This window comes from Haliotis rufescens, unplaced genomic scaffold, assembly GCF_023055435.1.
Source record: "Haliotis rufescens isolate VD_foot unplaced genomic scaffold, xgHalRufe1.0.p SCAF_19, whole genome shotgun sequence".
In the NCBI taxonomy this organism is placed as follows: Eukaryota; Metazoa; Mollusca; class Gastropoda; order Lepetellida; family Haliotidae; genus Haliotis; species Haliotis rufescens.
Window position 1 is genome coordinate 24566857 of NW_025963879.1, and position 14339 is coordinate 24581195.

The 14339-nt window shown below is 43.0% G+C and overlaps 1 protein-coding gene across 9 annotated transcripts in view; it reads right to left on the reverse strand.

Moving 5' to 3' along the window:
• Window positions 1-14339, reverse strand: part of LOC124123519 (COP1-interactive protein 1-like) — a 121974-nt gene that overhangs the window by 80538 nt on the left and 27097 nt on the right. For 8 of the 9 annotated variants that reach the window (XM_048399050.1, XM_048399044.1, XM_048399047.1 and 5 more), the window contains 8 exons: window positions 13117-13190; window positions 11736-11850; window positions 11112-11231; window positions 10792-10938; window positions 8262-8345; window positions 7471-7554; window positions 6066-6224; window positions 5207-5269 (listed from right to left, as the gene is read on the reverse strand). In XM_048399050.1, coding sequence (XP_048255007.1) covers window positions 5207-5269; window positions 6066-6224; window positions 7471-7554; window positions 8262-8345; window positions 10792-10938; window positions 11112-11231; window positions 11736-11850; window positions 13117-13190 — 846 coding nt within the window. The remainder of the gene's footprint in view (window positions 1-5206; window positions 5270-6065; window positions 6225-7470; window positions 7555-8261; window positions 8346-10791; window positions 10939-11111; window positions 11232-11735; window positions 11851-13116; window positions 13191-14339) is intronic. The other variant, XM_048399045.1, reaches the window with a different exon arrangement.

A 14339-nucleotide genomic window follows, 5' to 3' on the forward strand; every position in this document is an offset into this window, starting at 1 on the left:
CTAATCAGGGCATTTGTTAGACTAATTATTTCACCAGTGATGGTACTGTCATTATTTACTGACTTTCACTGTATGTATAAAAATATCATAAAAAAATACAGTCTTACAGATCTGTAACCAATGGTAACAAAGCTAACATAATGATGCACCTCACTGAAAACAATGTGACTTGTCCATATATCTGAGGGATGTTTATCAGGAATATTCATAATATACTCTGCGGTGATATAAAGGATACAAGGGGTGTAACGACAGTGCGATATACGTTTATATCATGAGTCCTTCATGAAACTCCCTAACTGAAACTATTCATCAGAAAAGATACATCACTTCTCAAAGATTATTAAACATGTCAGGGTTAGAAGTTGGCACTTCTACTATAGTCCTTGCCAAACTGCCCAATAGTTAAGGTATCCTAAAGACAAGTAGAAATTTGCCCTTTTTAAAGGTTTTTCTTTATGTAATCATTATAAGGACTGGTGGACTAAAACGGTTAGTTTCTATCACTGCAAAACTTCAGAATTTTTATAATTTATCATGACTCCTACATCGCAACCTCGTTGCACCCCTACAGGGCACACACAAAATGTGACACATGCATTGTCACAGACACATCAATGGGGACCAACCAGTGCAGTATACATACATGCAATACAGGTGTACATGCAATACAGGTGTGCATGCAGTGTGATACACCATACACAACAAACAAAACAATAAACAAAGCAAAATGTAAACAGTAAAAAAAACACTACATGGATATAAAATACAATTGTATTAGCACTGATTAGATATGATTGAAATGCTTGAATGACGATTGAGAAATATGCTAATGTGTTATCTCTAAAAAATAAATCTGACAAAAGATAAATTGTCTACACAACATATAAATAAGGTCTCACTCATGGGTTGATCTAGGGAACTGGGACCATATTCACAAAGTGATCTAAGTGCCATGACTGTCGTAGGTGTGTCATGTTAATGTATACTACTCAAAAGAAGTTAAGGATCACCTGATTCTTTCATATTACAATAGTTAATGTCTCATGCCATGACAGATTAACATTACCAATATGAAAGAATCGGGTGATCCTTAACTTCTTTTGAGTAGTATATATTAGTTATGACAGTCATACTCTACGATCACTTTGTGAATAGTGATCCTGGATCTAATCTGATGGTCTTCCTAAAATATTTGGTGAGAGTACCCGTAAAGGAACTCTTATATCTAAGCCACAGATATCTAAACAAACTGCTAAAAACTGCAAATACTGTATTTGATGTAATAAGCACCTCGCTCCAATAAGCGCCCATGGCAATATTGGCTAGTGAACAATCCCAATTAGCCCCCCTTCCAATTGATCAATGTACAAAAGACTTTTTTATTCGCATATAATACCCACTTGTGTGTTATATGCACCCTTAATTATGGGCAATTATATTCTGGAAAAATATATCTGTCGTATATAAACATTTCAGGCAGTCAGCACAAACCATATAATTTATCTTTCAACTTATATATTCCAATAAGAGCCCCCTAATTCTAATTTTGAGAGCGCCCTGGGTGCTTATTACGTCGAATACGGCAGGTTACTCAGCTGATCATTTCAACTCAGAAAAATTACAAAATGTTAGGGAATGGACATTAAAGGATGCATGCTAGTCTGTATTTGTTGGTCAACTCTTCTGAGTAAGTGAGTGAGTATAGTTTTACGCTGCTTTTAGCAATATTCCAGCAATATCACGGCAGGGGACACCAGAAATGGGCTTCACACATTGTACCCATGTCGGGAATCGAACCCGGGTCTTCAGCATGACGAGCAAAAGCTTTAACCACTAGGCTTCCCGACCGCCTGGTCAACTCTCCTGAGTTACTGAGGTAGAGTCTAAAAACTACCCTGAACATCAGAACCTCGCGTACATTTTACAATGTAGCAAAAGTCATAGACAAAGGTTAAATGAACAAACAGTCTCTTCAGAAACGATCAACCTTTTTACTTTGCTTTCAACAGAAAAAGTGCTAATCTTGCATGATTAACATGTTTCTAAACATTTCTCACTTAGGAAAGTTGAATATTTTCAACAGACAGCAGGCATCCTTAAATCATGTTAGAAACTTTTGTTATCTTCAACAAAACTAAATATTATCCAAATACAACTTCATCAACACAAATAGTGGCTACATGTCGTAAAGACGTAAGATATTTTATAGATGACATACAACCAAATATTTCAGGAGGATTGAGGGGTTCAAACAGGTTCCATATCCAGTGTATCATATACTATGGTGAAAGCGGATCTTTGGCCAAGGGAGAGGTGGGATCGGGGTGTTGGATTTTCGGTGTTGGGTGTCATAGGTGGAGGTATCACATACTTGGCTGAAGCAGGTCTGTGGGCAAGGTAGAGGTGGGATCGGGGTGGTGGGATCGGGGTGGTGGGTTTTGGGTGTTGGGTGTCATAGGTGGAGTGTATCACGTACTTGGCTGAAGCAGGTCTGTTGGCAAGGTAGAGGTGGGATCGGGGTGTCATAGGTGGAGGGGATCACATACTTGGCTGAAGCAGGTCTGTGGGCAAGGTAGAGGTGGGATCGGGGTGGTGGGATCGGGGTGGTGGGTTTTTGGTGTTGGGTGTCATAGGTGGAGTGTATCACGTACTTGGCTGAAGCAGGTCTGTTGGCAAGGTAGAGGTGGGATCGGGGTGTCATAGGTGGAGGGGATCACATACTTGGCTGAAGCAGGTCTGTTGGCAAGGTAGAGGTGGGATCGGGGTGTTGGGTTTTGGGTGTTGGGTGTCATAGGTGGAGGGGATCACATACTTGGCTGAAGCAGGTCTGTGGGCAAGGGAGAGGTGGGATCTGGGTGTTGGGTTTTGGGTGTTGGGTGTCATAGGTGGAGGGTATCACATACTTGGCTGAAGCAGGTCTGTGGGCAAGGGAGAGGTGGGATCGGGGTGTTGGGTTTTGGGTGTTGGGTGTCATAGGTGGAGGGGATCACATACTTGGCTGAAGCAGGTCTGTGGGCAAGGGAGAGGTGGGATCGGGGTGTTGGGTTTTGGGTGTTGGGTGTCATAGGTGGAGGGTATCACATACTTGGCTGAAGCAGGTCTGTGGGCAAGGGAGAGGTGGGATCGGGGTGTTGGGTTTTGGGTGTTGGGTGTTGGGTGTCATAGGTGGAGGGGATCACATACTTGGCTGAAGCAGGTCTGTGGGCAAGGGAGAGGTGGGATCGGGGTGACATAGGTGGAGGGGATCACATACTTGGCTGAAGCAGATTTGTGGGCAAGGTAGAGGTGGAATCAGGGTGCTAGGTGTTATCACCTCAGTGGAGGGTATCACATACTTGTTTATGGCTGAAACGGATTTGTGGGCAAGGTAGAGGCAGGGATAATTGAGAAGACTTGCGGTGGGGTCAACTACCAGGATGAGGGCTGGTGGGATAATGGAGGTTACAGCAGAGATATATCTGCAAGCATTGTCACTCCTGAACTACCACCTTCCAGGGAGATACACTCTTGCTGAGAGATTTACAAATATTAGCCATCATATCAAAGCTTTGTTTTAATCAGCACAAGGACTTCATGACCTCACCCCAGACCAACAAAGCAGGCAACTTTCTAAACACTTTCTCGATATATGATCCCAATCATCCCATAGATGCAAAGTGGCAAACACTTCTTTATCTTCATCATGAACCTGATTGATTCCTACCAGTGAAATAGTTGACATCAGTATTTGAAACTACTCATCTGTGTCATTATCCAAATGTTGAAAAGGAATGTACTACACTACTGGAACCCACTATACCCTGAATGTATAAGTTATGGCCCCATTCCACAAAGCGATAAAGCCACAACAGTCGTAAGTCTATGATAAAGTATGGGAGTTACGCTCACCTTAGTGAGACGATCGCTTTGTCGAACGGACCCATTGCTACCAGCCATCACCATGACACCCACCACGACGTCTAATCTATTCCTATCCTCCTCCACCAGCGTGTGTACAACTGCACCTCCTAAAGCTATGTGACAGTGTTTGTTTGTTTGTTTGTTGCTTAACGCCACCCTCAGCAATATTCCAGCTATACGACAGCGGTCTGTACATAATGGAGTCTGGACCAGATAATCCAGTGATTGACATCTTGAGCATCGATCTATGCAACTGGGATACGATGGTAAGCATCCACCAAGTCAGCAAGCCTGACCACCCGATCCTGTTAGTCACCTCGACGAGCATACTATGTGACAGTGATAGTGAGGACAACACCTAGTGATGGAACTAGCATACAACATGCTATCGGGCAACATGGGTGAATTGTAGTAGCAAGTGGCCTTGGTGTCTATGAGAATAAGGTGCTGGAACTATCTACAAGTGATCCATTCCCGTCTAGTCTGGAAGTAAAATGTTAACACACCGTGGTTTCTGTCCATGCTGAAGGAACAAATTGAGAATCTCGCGGGATTGGCTCAGCAAGCCTTGGAGGTTTAAACTTTGATTTGATATCAAAAGACACAACAGTGAAATTATATTTATCACCCAAATCATTCTTCCAACTTTTACAGCTTGTAAACATTTGTAACCAGTGTCTGGAGTGTATAAAGTACAAATAACCAGCTTCAATGGCAGGGAGAGTAGTGATGTCATCTGATTGTGACCTCACAAAGGTCGGCAATGAAATGTGATGCAATTTCATATTTCTCCAAGGATATATCCATTGATATCATCCAAGTGGTATCTCCTGGGGAAGCCAGTTTTGGATTTTTGTTTGTTTGTTGTTTATAACCGCACTCAGCAATATTCAAGCTATATGACAGCCGTCTGTAAAAAATCAAGTCTGGACCAGACAATCCTGTGATTGACATCATGATCATTGATCTACACAATTTGGACATGCATCAACCAAGTCAGCGAGCCCAACCACCTGGTCCCGTTAGTTGACTCTTACGACAAAAACTGAAATAATCTTCACAAGATTCATTCCATGTGTAAGAAAACTAACTGAAATACTGTCAATGCCTCCATAGCATCCAAAGACATGTGTTACCATGGTGACAGCAACCTAACAAGCATCTGGACAGAAACCACGAGCACATGCAGTCTGAAACATGAAACAACTAACAATGGACTCATAAACTGACAAGGTGAAATAAGTAGCTCTCAGCAAGAAAGGGTGAAGTGCGGGTGTTATTAAGGCAAACCGCTTAGAGTTACCTCCTCTTGGTGGCTCTTATGGTGACCTTCAAAGTTGTGGAGTAGATGTACATTGTCGTCAAGCTAGAAATCAAATAGTTGTAAAAGAGGATATCTAGGAGAGACGAGGGAGACCGATGGCGGTCGTCCACTGATCAACCACTCCCTGTTGGAAATAGGCCTTCTAGGATATGCTCTCTACTCCTACCATGCAAGGTAAATATTACACTAAGGGGGATAATAGGACATCCATGCATATATATATATATACTTCTACAGACAATGGATAGATTACATGGGTAGTTAGTACACAATCTTGAAAAGAAATTCCAAATACTAAGAATTGCATGACAATGACTATTACTAAGGATAACAACTTCTTAATCATACACACAGTTTCAGATCTAATAAAGAAGTTGTTATCCATAATAATATTCCCTGCCATGTTTAAATCCAACTTTTAAATACCTATAAAACCTCTCAATTACATGTCATATTGAAATAAAACTTTCTCAAGTTTTCTTGCACAATTTGTTGGCTGTGTTGGATCTTATGGCGACTAGGTCGATTACATATTTTCCACTTGAAGATAATACAAGGATAGATAACTATGCTCCGTAAATCTGATTTTGATGTTAGTAAATTGTGGCAAGGATCGTGCAGGGTCATTGTAAAAACAGGGGTAAAAAGAAATTGAACATCTATTTGCAAGCCGTTTTCCTGGGTGCCAATCATCGTCAGTGGTTACAACTATGTATTAATTAAGGATTCAAAATGACACCCCAATGTTTGTTGAATGAATCAAACGTCTATTTCTCTGTTATGAACTTGATTGGCATCTGTTGGAAGTAATGAAATCAGGAGCAGACAACTCTCCTACCTCGGCCACCGCTGCATCCCTCTTCTCTTGTAAAGACAACACGTCCCGACGGAGTTTTTGAATTGTCTCATCTCGTCGAGCCAGCTCAGACTTGAGGATTTCATGGTGGTCTTGGGTTGACACCTGCCCATCTCGCAAACGTTCCTGCAGTGCGCCAATCTGTGCAGTACACGCAGACATTTACAGACTGCATGACAAGTATGTGCATGGACAAGTGCATCTCATCTATCAGTGTTCAAAGACAATTCAAATATTTATCTAGTTTGTTTGTTGTTGTTTAACGACACACTCAGCAATATCCTAGCTATATGACGGTAGTCTGTAAATAATAAAATCTGGACCAGACAATCCAGTGATTGACATCATGAGCATCCATCCACACAATTGGGATACGATGACATGCAACAACCAAGTCAGCAAGCCTGACCACCTGATCCTGTTAGTGGCCTCTTACGACAAGCACAGTCGCCTCTCGGTGCAAGCATGGGTTGCTGAAGACCTATTCTAACCTGGATCTTCACGGGTATCAAATATTTCTCTCGACCTGCTCAGAGGCTGATATATTCCATGCTAGATTCAGTCAATTTGGACTTTGCAACAATTTGACCCTTTCAATGCACACCTTTCCTGCTTAGGTCATGCAGACAAAAGGAGGGCATGTCTGCCATTAATAGGGCTGGGACGACACACCGATCATGCGATCTGATACCTATCAATATACTTGCATGTGCTCTCATCTGTGGGATATATGTTTATTTTCATTTTCTCCACTAAATTTCACCAACCATTAGGAAAGAATCAATATCTTTTACTTAGTGTTAGGCTTGTATCGAGAAGTAAAAAATCACGATCCACCAATGCAGTGTATTGTACCACTACAAGCCATTAATCATATCCAACTCTAAAACAAGTGGGTCTGGAATGCCTCATCATGCCCGGATATATCCCTTAATAATAATAGTGAGTGAGTGAGTGAGTATGGTTTTACGCCGCTTTTAGCAATATTCCAGCAATATCACGGCGGGGGACACCAGAAATGGGCTTCACACATTGTACCCATGTCGGGAATCGAACCCGGGTCTTCGGCGTGACGAGCGAACGCTTTAACCACTAGGCTACTCGACCGCCCCCCTCAATAATAATAATAATAATAATAATAATAATAATAATAATAATAATAATAATGATGATGATGATGATGATGATGATAATAAAATAAAAAAATAAATAAAAAAAATAAATAAAAAAAATAAAAAAATAAAATAAAATATAAAATAATAAAATAAAATAAATAAATAAATAAATAAATAAATAACATCCGCTTGTAAAGCAAATGGTCAAAATGTATTCTTGAAGCGCTGAATTATTATTAGTAATATTACATCTGTGACAGACACAAAATTACCTCATCGAGAGACTTTCTTCTGTATTCCTTACTTTCACGGAGCTCACTTTCTAAGGACCTTATTCTTCTTTCAAAATGTGATACCTGAAAACCCAAAATATATTAGTATCTTTAAAACGACTATATGCACATTGTGTGCACAAACAGTTTAACATCATGATGTCATAATGATCGTAGCAGATGGTAGTTTTACACACCGACACACGATTATTCCGCCACAGAACTTGGTCTTTGATGTCACTTCCAGTCTGTGCAGTTGGTTAATTTTACATGTTATTTAGTATGCTCAACATTGTTAGGAGTCATATCTGCCTACCCTCTTTTCATTGTGTTGTGGCAACATGTAAAAGATTGGGACTATCTAGGTTTAGTGAGTGAGTGAGTTTGGTGTAAATGCCGCTTTTCACAATATTCCAGTTATAACACAGCATGTCAGCTTAATGTGGGAGGAAATCCCGAAGAGATGCAGGTCTCAGACGTTCACCACTTCCGTGAAACCCATGAGCACGGGTATGGTGCTGATAAACCTAGAAACATAATCGGGGCGAACCGGGATTCGAACCCACAATCATAGGTTTCTGGCGTGCCCAAGGGACGCAACTCTGCATGGCAAATTGTGGTGCCTTAGACGACTAGGCCACCCGTGCCCCCTATCTAGGTTTAGAATACATGGTATACAATTATATACATAATACATGCATCTTCTATTTATTTTCTTGGATAAACTTGTTTCTGTTTACGTGTCAAGGAAGACTCAATGATTGAACAAGATGAATCATGGTACTGCTTACATCTTGGCTGGACTGTGAATGCTGGTCTTTGACTGCAGTCATCTCGCTCCGTAGTTGGCGCACCACGTCTTCATACTTGCCCACCTGCACACAGACATGTTACACTGTTGGGAAACACAGACGCTAGTTGTGTCTAGTGTGTACTGATATCATCGTGCTGATTGAGTTACTGAATCTCTCACGCAAAAATCAGTGAGTGAGTCAGTGAGTGAGTGAGTTGGGTTTAATGCTGCTTTTAACAGTATTCCAGTTATATCACGGCGTGTCAGCTTAATGTGGGAGGAAAGCCCAAAGTGATGCAGGTCTCAGACGTTTACCACTTTGGTGAAACCCACGAGCATGGGTATGGTGCTGATAAACCTAGAAACATAATCGGGGTGAACCGGGATTCGAACCCACAATCATAGGTTTCTGGTGTGCCCAAGGGACGCAACTCTGCACAGCGAATCGCGGCGCCTTAGACGACTGGGCCACCCGTGCCCCCACGCAACAATCAGATATACCCTAGTTGGATCATGGTGCCAAATTTGGGCCAGGGCCCCGTTCCACAAAGTGATCTTAGAGCTAAGTTGATCGTAACTCCCATTCTTTGACAATGACTTACGACAATCATAGCGCTAAGATTGTTGATTACACTTGGTGAGTTTTAAGTGAGTTGGTTTTTAAGACGTCTTTAAACAGTACTCCAGTGATATCACAGAGTGTCAGCTTACTGTGGGAGGAAAGCACAAAGCCATGCAGGTCTCAGACATTTACCATTTTAGTGAAACCCACAAGCAAGGGATTTGAACACAGGATCACAGGTTTCTGGTCCACCCAAGGGATGCAACTCTGCATAACCGACCTGCAGTGCCTTTGACAACTTGTCCACCCGTGGCCTCTACATTAGTTGATAGCAAGGGTGATGATACACTGAGGTACGATGACCACCCGATCCTCAGTGTTGTATATTTGTTTGATTAATGCTGCACTTAGCAATATTCCAGCTACATGATGTCGGTCTTAAATAACTGAGTCTATGTTGTTAGGGTACAATTGCATACAACCAGCCAAGTCACAGGGTCTGACCACCTCATCTATCAGGTCACTTCAATAATCAGTATTGGTTGCTGGGGACCAATTCTAACCCGAAATCCTCAAAGGGTAGGTTTTAGTTCACTTTTCATAAGCATGAGGTACTGCCCGGGAATAACCATGGAACATCAAGGAAAGGGACCGGCCATTCCATATTCTAGGGGGGCCTGGGAATTTGTATCAAGATTAGTTATGTTTTCAATTACAGTTACAAAAACAGATATTTTTTTCTTAAAACTACAAGCATGAATTTCTTTTATAACAGGAAACACCTTGCAAGAATGGTATGTTTGTGGCAGGCATTTCTTTCAACAGCTTGAAGCATAATAACTATTTACAAATGTTTAGGGGGGACAATATATTTTTTTTCGATAAAATCCTCAGGTTAAGGAAGGCATGTGTGATCCCCAGGATAAGGAAGGTGTGTCTGATCCCCAAGATAAGGAAGTCATGTCTGACCCCCATGCTAAGGAAAGCATGTGTGACCCCCATGCTAAGGAAAGCATGTCTGACCCCCATGCTAAGGAAGGTGTGTCTGACCCCCATGCTAAGGAAGGTATGTCTGACCCCCAGGATAAGGAAGGTGTGTCTGATCCCCAAGATAAGGAAGTCATGTGTGACCCCCATGCTAAGGAAAGCATGTGTGACCCCCATGCTAAGGAAAGCATGTCTGACCCCCATGCTAAGGAAGGTGTGTCTGACCCCCATGCTAAGGAAGGTGTGTCTGACCCCCAGGATAAGGAAGGTGCGTCTGATCCCCAAGATAAGGAAGTCATGTCTGACCCCCATGCAAAGGAAAGCATGTGTGACCCCCGGGATAAGGAAGGTGTGTCTGACCCCCAGGATAAGGAAGTCATGTCTGACCCCCATGCAAAGGAAAGCATGTGTGACCCCCAGGATAAGGAAGGTGTGTCTGACCCCCAAGTTAAGGAAGTCATGTCTGACCCCCAGGATAAGGAAAGCATGTGTGACCCCCATGCTAAGGAGGGTGTGTCTGACCCCCAGGATACGGAAAGCATGTCTGACCCCCAGGATAAGGAAGGTGTGTCTGACCCCAAGGGTAAGGAAGTCATGTCTGACCCTCAGGATGAGGAAGGTGTGTCTGAGCCAAAGGATAAGGAAGTCATGTCTGACCCTCAGGATGAGGAAGGTGTGTCTGAGCCAAAGGATAAGGAAGTCATGTCTGACCCCCAGGATAAAGAAAGCATGGGTGCCCCCAGGATAAGGAAGGTGTGTCTGACCCCAAGGATAAGGAAAGCATGTGTGCCCCCAGGATAAGGAAGGTGTGGCTGACCCCAAGGATAAGGAAAGCATGTCTGACCCCCAGGATAAGGATCTTGTTTCTGACCCCCAGGATAAGGAAGGTGTGTCTGACCCCCAGGATAAGGAACTTGTTTCTGACCCCCAGGATAAGGAAGGCGTGTCTGGCCCCCAGGATAAGGAAGGTGTGTCTGACCTCGCCGGCAGCCATCCTGTGCTTGTCCTGCAGCATCTTGATGGTCTGCACGTGGTTGGTGTTCTCTGCCTCCTTTACGGCCAGCTCGTTGTGCAGGTCTGTCAGTTGGCTCTGGAGGGACAGGATCTTTCGCTCTCGGTTCTGCATCTGAAATTCACCATCAAGAGGTGTAAGCATGGTAAGGCAAACAATTGATATTCTAGTGGGGTGGTTCCTGGGATTTTTTAAGTTGCAAACAAAAATCACAGTCCCCCTCTGAGGCTTATAAGCCTGATGCACAAGCTTGGATTTCAGTAGCCATCTCCCCTGCAGGAACCTACCTCGTACTGCAAGTCATCTAACTTCTGTTCAGACTTCCTGAGGTCGGCCTTGACCTTGCTCACAGCATAATCTCGGTCGGACTGACTAGAATACTGGTCCAGACGGGAGTCAGTGGAACGCTGGAAACAAACTCGCCAGGTTACAAGTCTTGATAAGCTAGCTTGAAGGTGGCGAAAACTCTACCAGTTAATACAGGTCCAACTTCTACATACCATCACAGTATGGGGAACACAAACTGATTGTCAGGGATATGATAAAATGTTGTTGAATAACTGAGTTGTTTCAATTTTGTTACACCGGTTATTGTTTTTATACCTACCTTACTTTTTAGGACAAAATTCAAGTAAAATAAATCTCTGAGGCTTTATTTTGTTGTTTTTTTAAATTGGCCTACCTCACTTTTGAAATAAGTTTGATATCCGTAAACCAAGAAATAAAAAAATGTCGCCTAATGTTAACACAATGGTGCACTTGGGAATTTGTACTAGCCCCGGGCTAGCGTCAACTTCTAATCCTGTTATGACCAGCCTAGGTTGCTAGGAACTAGTTCTATCCGGGATACCCACAGTGACTGGGTAGTAAGGCACACGACGTGTAGGGGTAACACATGGAGGGCAAGTCACCTTGTCCTGCAGCTCCAGCTGCATGGCCTGGATGACGTCTTCCTTCCTCCGCAGCTGGTCCTGCAGGTCCTGGACACGCCCCGAGCTGCTGCTGCTGCTGGTGTCCTCCAGATGCCTGCATCAACACATGATCAAGACGTGCCAAAGTCTCACCCCTTTTCACAAGTTTCACCTGCCAAAGCTAGGTGATAGTGTTTGTTTGTTACTTTGTTGTTTAACACCGCACTCAGCAATATTCCAGCTATATGACGGTGGTCTGTAAATAATGGAGTCTTGGTCAGACAATCCAGTGATTGACATCATGAGCATCAATGTACGTAATTGTTATAAGATGACATGCATCGACCAAGTCAGTGAGCCTGACCACTCGATCCCGTTAGTCGCCTCTTATGACAAGCATAGTCGCCTTTCACGGCAAGCATGGGTTGCCGAAGACATATTCTACACCGGATCTTCATAGGTCCTTTTCAAAGGGCTCTTGTTTAAAAGTGTTGCAAGGTGGACTTAGGATTTTTAGGGTGTTTTTCCACAAAGTGACTTTAGGAATACGAATGTCATAATTCAATATTACATGGGTGTTGCAATCATCGTAGCGCTAAGATCGCCCAGGGGCCTGGCACAGTTTTGAAATCGCTGAATCTCAAAGAGGATGTTAAATAATATAGTCTATCAATATCTTAAATTCAAGGGAATTTATGCCATTTCCATCTCGTGATTCTTTCCACTTTTGGTGTTCAAAACACCAGTGGTGGCAGAAACAAGAACACTCTCACTCCATCAAAGTTTGATCTGTCCTAATAAAGAGCCTGTTCTATTTTTGAATGAGCAAGTGAGCTGAACATTATTTCAGTTTTTTCAGAACATCATTACAATCTGTCATCCTGGTGTGGGAGGAAAGATCTGAAGTCTACCATTTTAGTGAACTAAAGATTCAAAGATGCTGGTCTCAGTGCTGGTCTCAGTGCTAGCCCACGAGATACCATGCCACAGTTTAACATGAATACCCCACTCAGACACGGTATACTCCGAGCCGACCAGTCCTTGTTTTAGACCCTTAATGCCGAGCGCCAGGTAGGGTAAGACCATATTTTAACATCTTTTGGTTCGACACAGCCAGGATCGAACCAGCGACCATCCACTCTCCTGTCAGACACTCTGTCCTCTAGGCCACGGAGTCGGATCAAACTAGTGCCTATGGTGTATGTGAAGACAGTGCTAAGAAATAATACCTGCAGTTGCAACTTAAATACTTCACACGTGTCTTGTAACAAAACAATGACAATGTTCACTCATGCCAGAAATAATGTAGTACTGTCTCGGTCATAACACACATGCAACATGACAAGGTATGAGTGGAGAGTGTAACAGTGCACATACATACCTCTTGGTGTAAGTTTCATGCATTGAACCAAAAACTTGATCTACAGTGAGCTCACGAAACCTAACAGTGTCAATCTGAAATAAAACATAGAAAAGGCTTGACAATAGTGAAGACTATAAAATAGGTTCATTGTCACCAGTCATCCTTATGTGGGAGTCAAGGTCTGAAGTCTACCATTTTGGTGAACCAAAGAATTAAAGATGCTGGTCTTTGTGCTCGCCCACTGAGATACCATGCCACTGTTTTAACACTCAGACACAGTGTACTGACACAGGGCAGACCAGTCCTTGTTTTAACCCCTTAACGCTGAGCGAGTGAGTGAGTGAGTTTGGTTTTACGCCGCTTTTAGCAATATTCCAGCAATATCACGGCGGGGGACACCAGATATGGGCTTCACACATTGTACCCATGTCGGGATTCGAACCCGGGTCTTCGGCGTGAAGAGCGAACGCTTTAACCACTAGGCTACCCAACCGGCCCCCCTTAACGCCGAGCGCCCTGTAGGGTAAGATCATCTATTGGTATGAAGCAGCCAGGATCGAACCACCAACCTTCCACTCTCCTGTCAGACACTCTGTCCTCTAGGCCACGTAGGCGGTTCGAAGCAGTGCCTATGGTGTATGTAAAGACAGTGCTAAGAAATATTACCTGCAGTTACAACTTAGATACTTCACACGCGTCTCAACAACCTTGCCTACTGGTGAGAAACAACAGCAACGTTAACATGCCGGTCAACATGTGGTTACTGAAGTGTGGCACATTGTGCTACTCAGACAAATTGTTGGGGTGGAGGGTGCATATTATACTTAGTCCCACAGAATATTCATGCTTCACATGAACCACACCTGTCAATAGTTAACTTAATGTATACACATAAAAAACAGGTGACTTGAACAGTTTGCAGTAAAAGAAAGAACAAAAAACAAAATGCCTCCAGTCCTATCTCAAATTTGGAAGAAAATTTAATAGGTAATTTGTGTCCTAAAGGTACTTTTCTCAAGAGTGAGTGAGTGAGTATGGTTTTACGCCACTTTTAGCAATATTCCAGCGGGGACACCGGACATGGACATCACACATTGTACCCATGTGGGGAACCAAACCGGGGTCTTCAGCATGAAGCGAATGATATAACCAGTAGGCTACACCACTGCAGCTCTTATTCAAGAAATATACCCTATCAGTAAACCTTAAAATATGCTTAAAACAAGATACTACTCAAAACA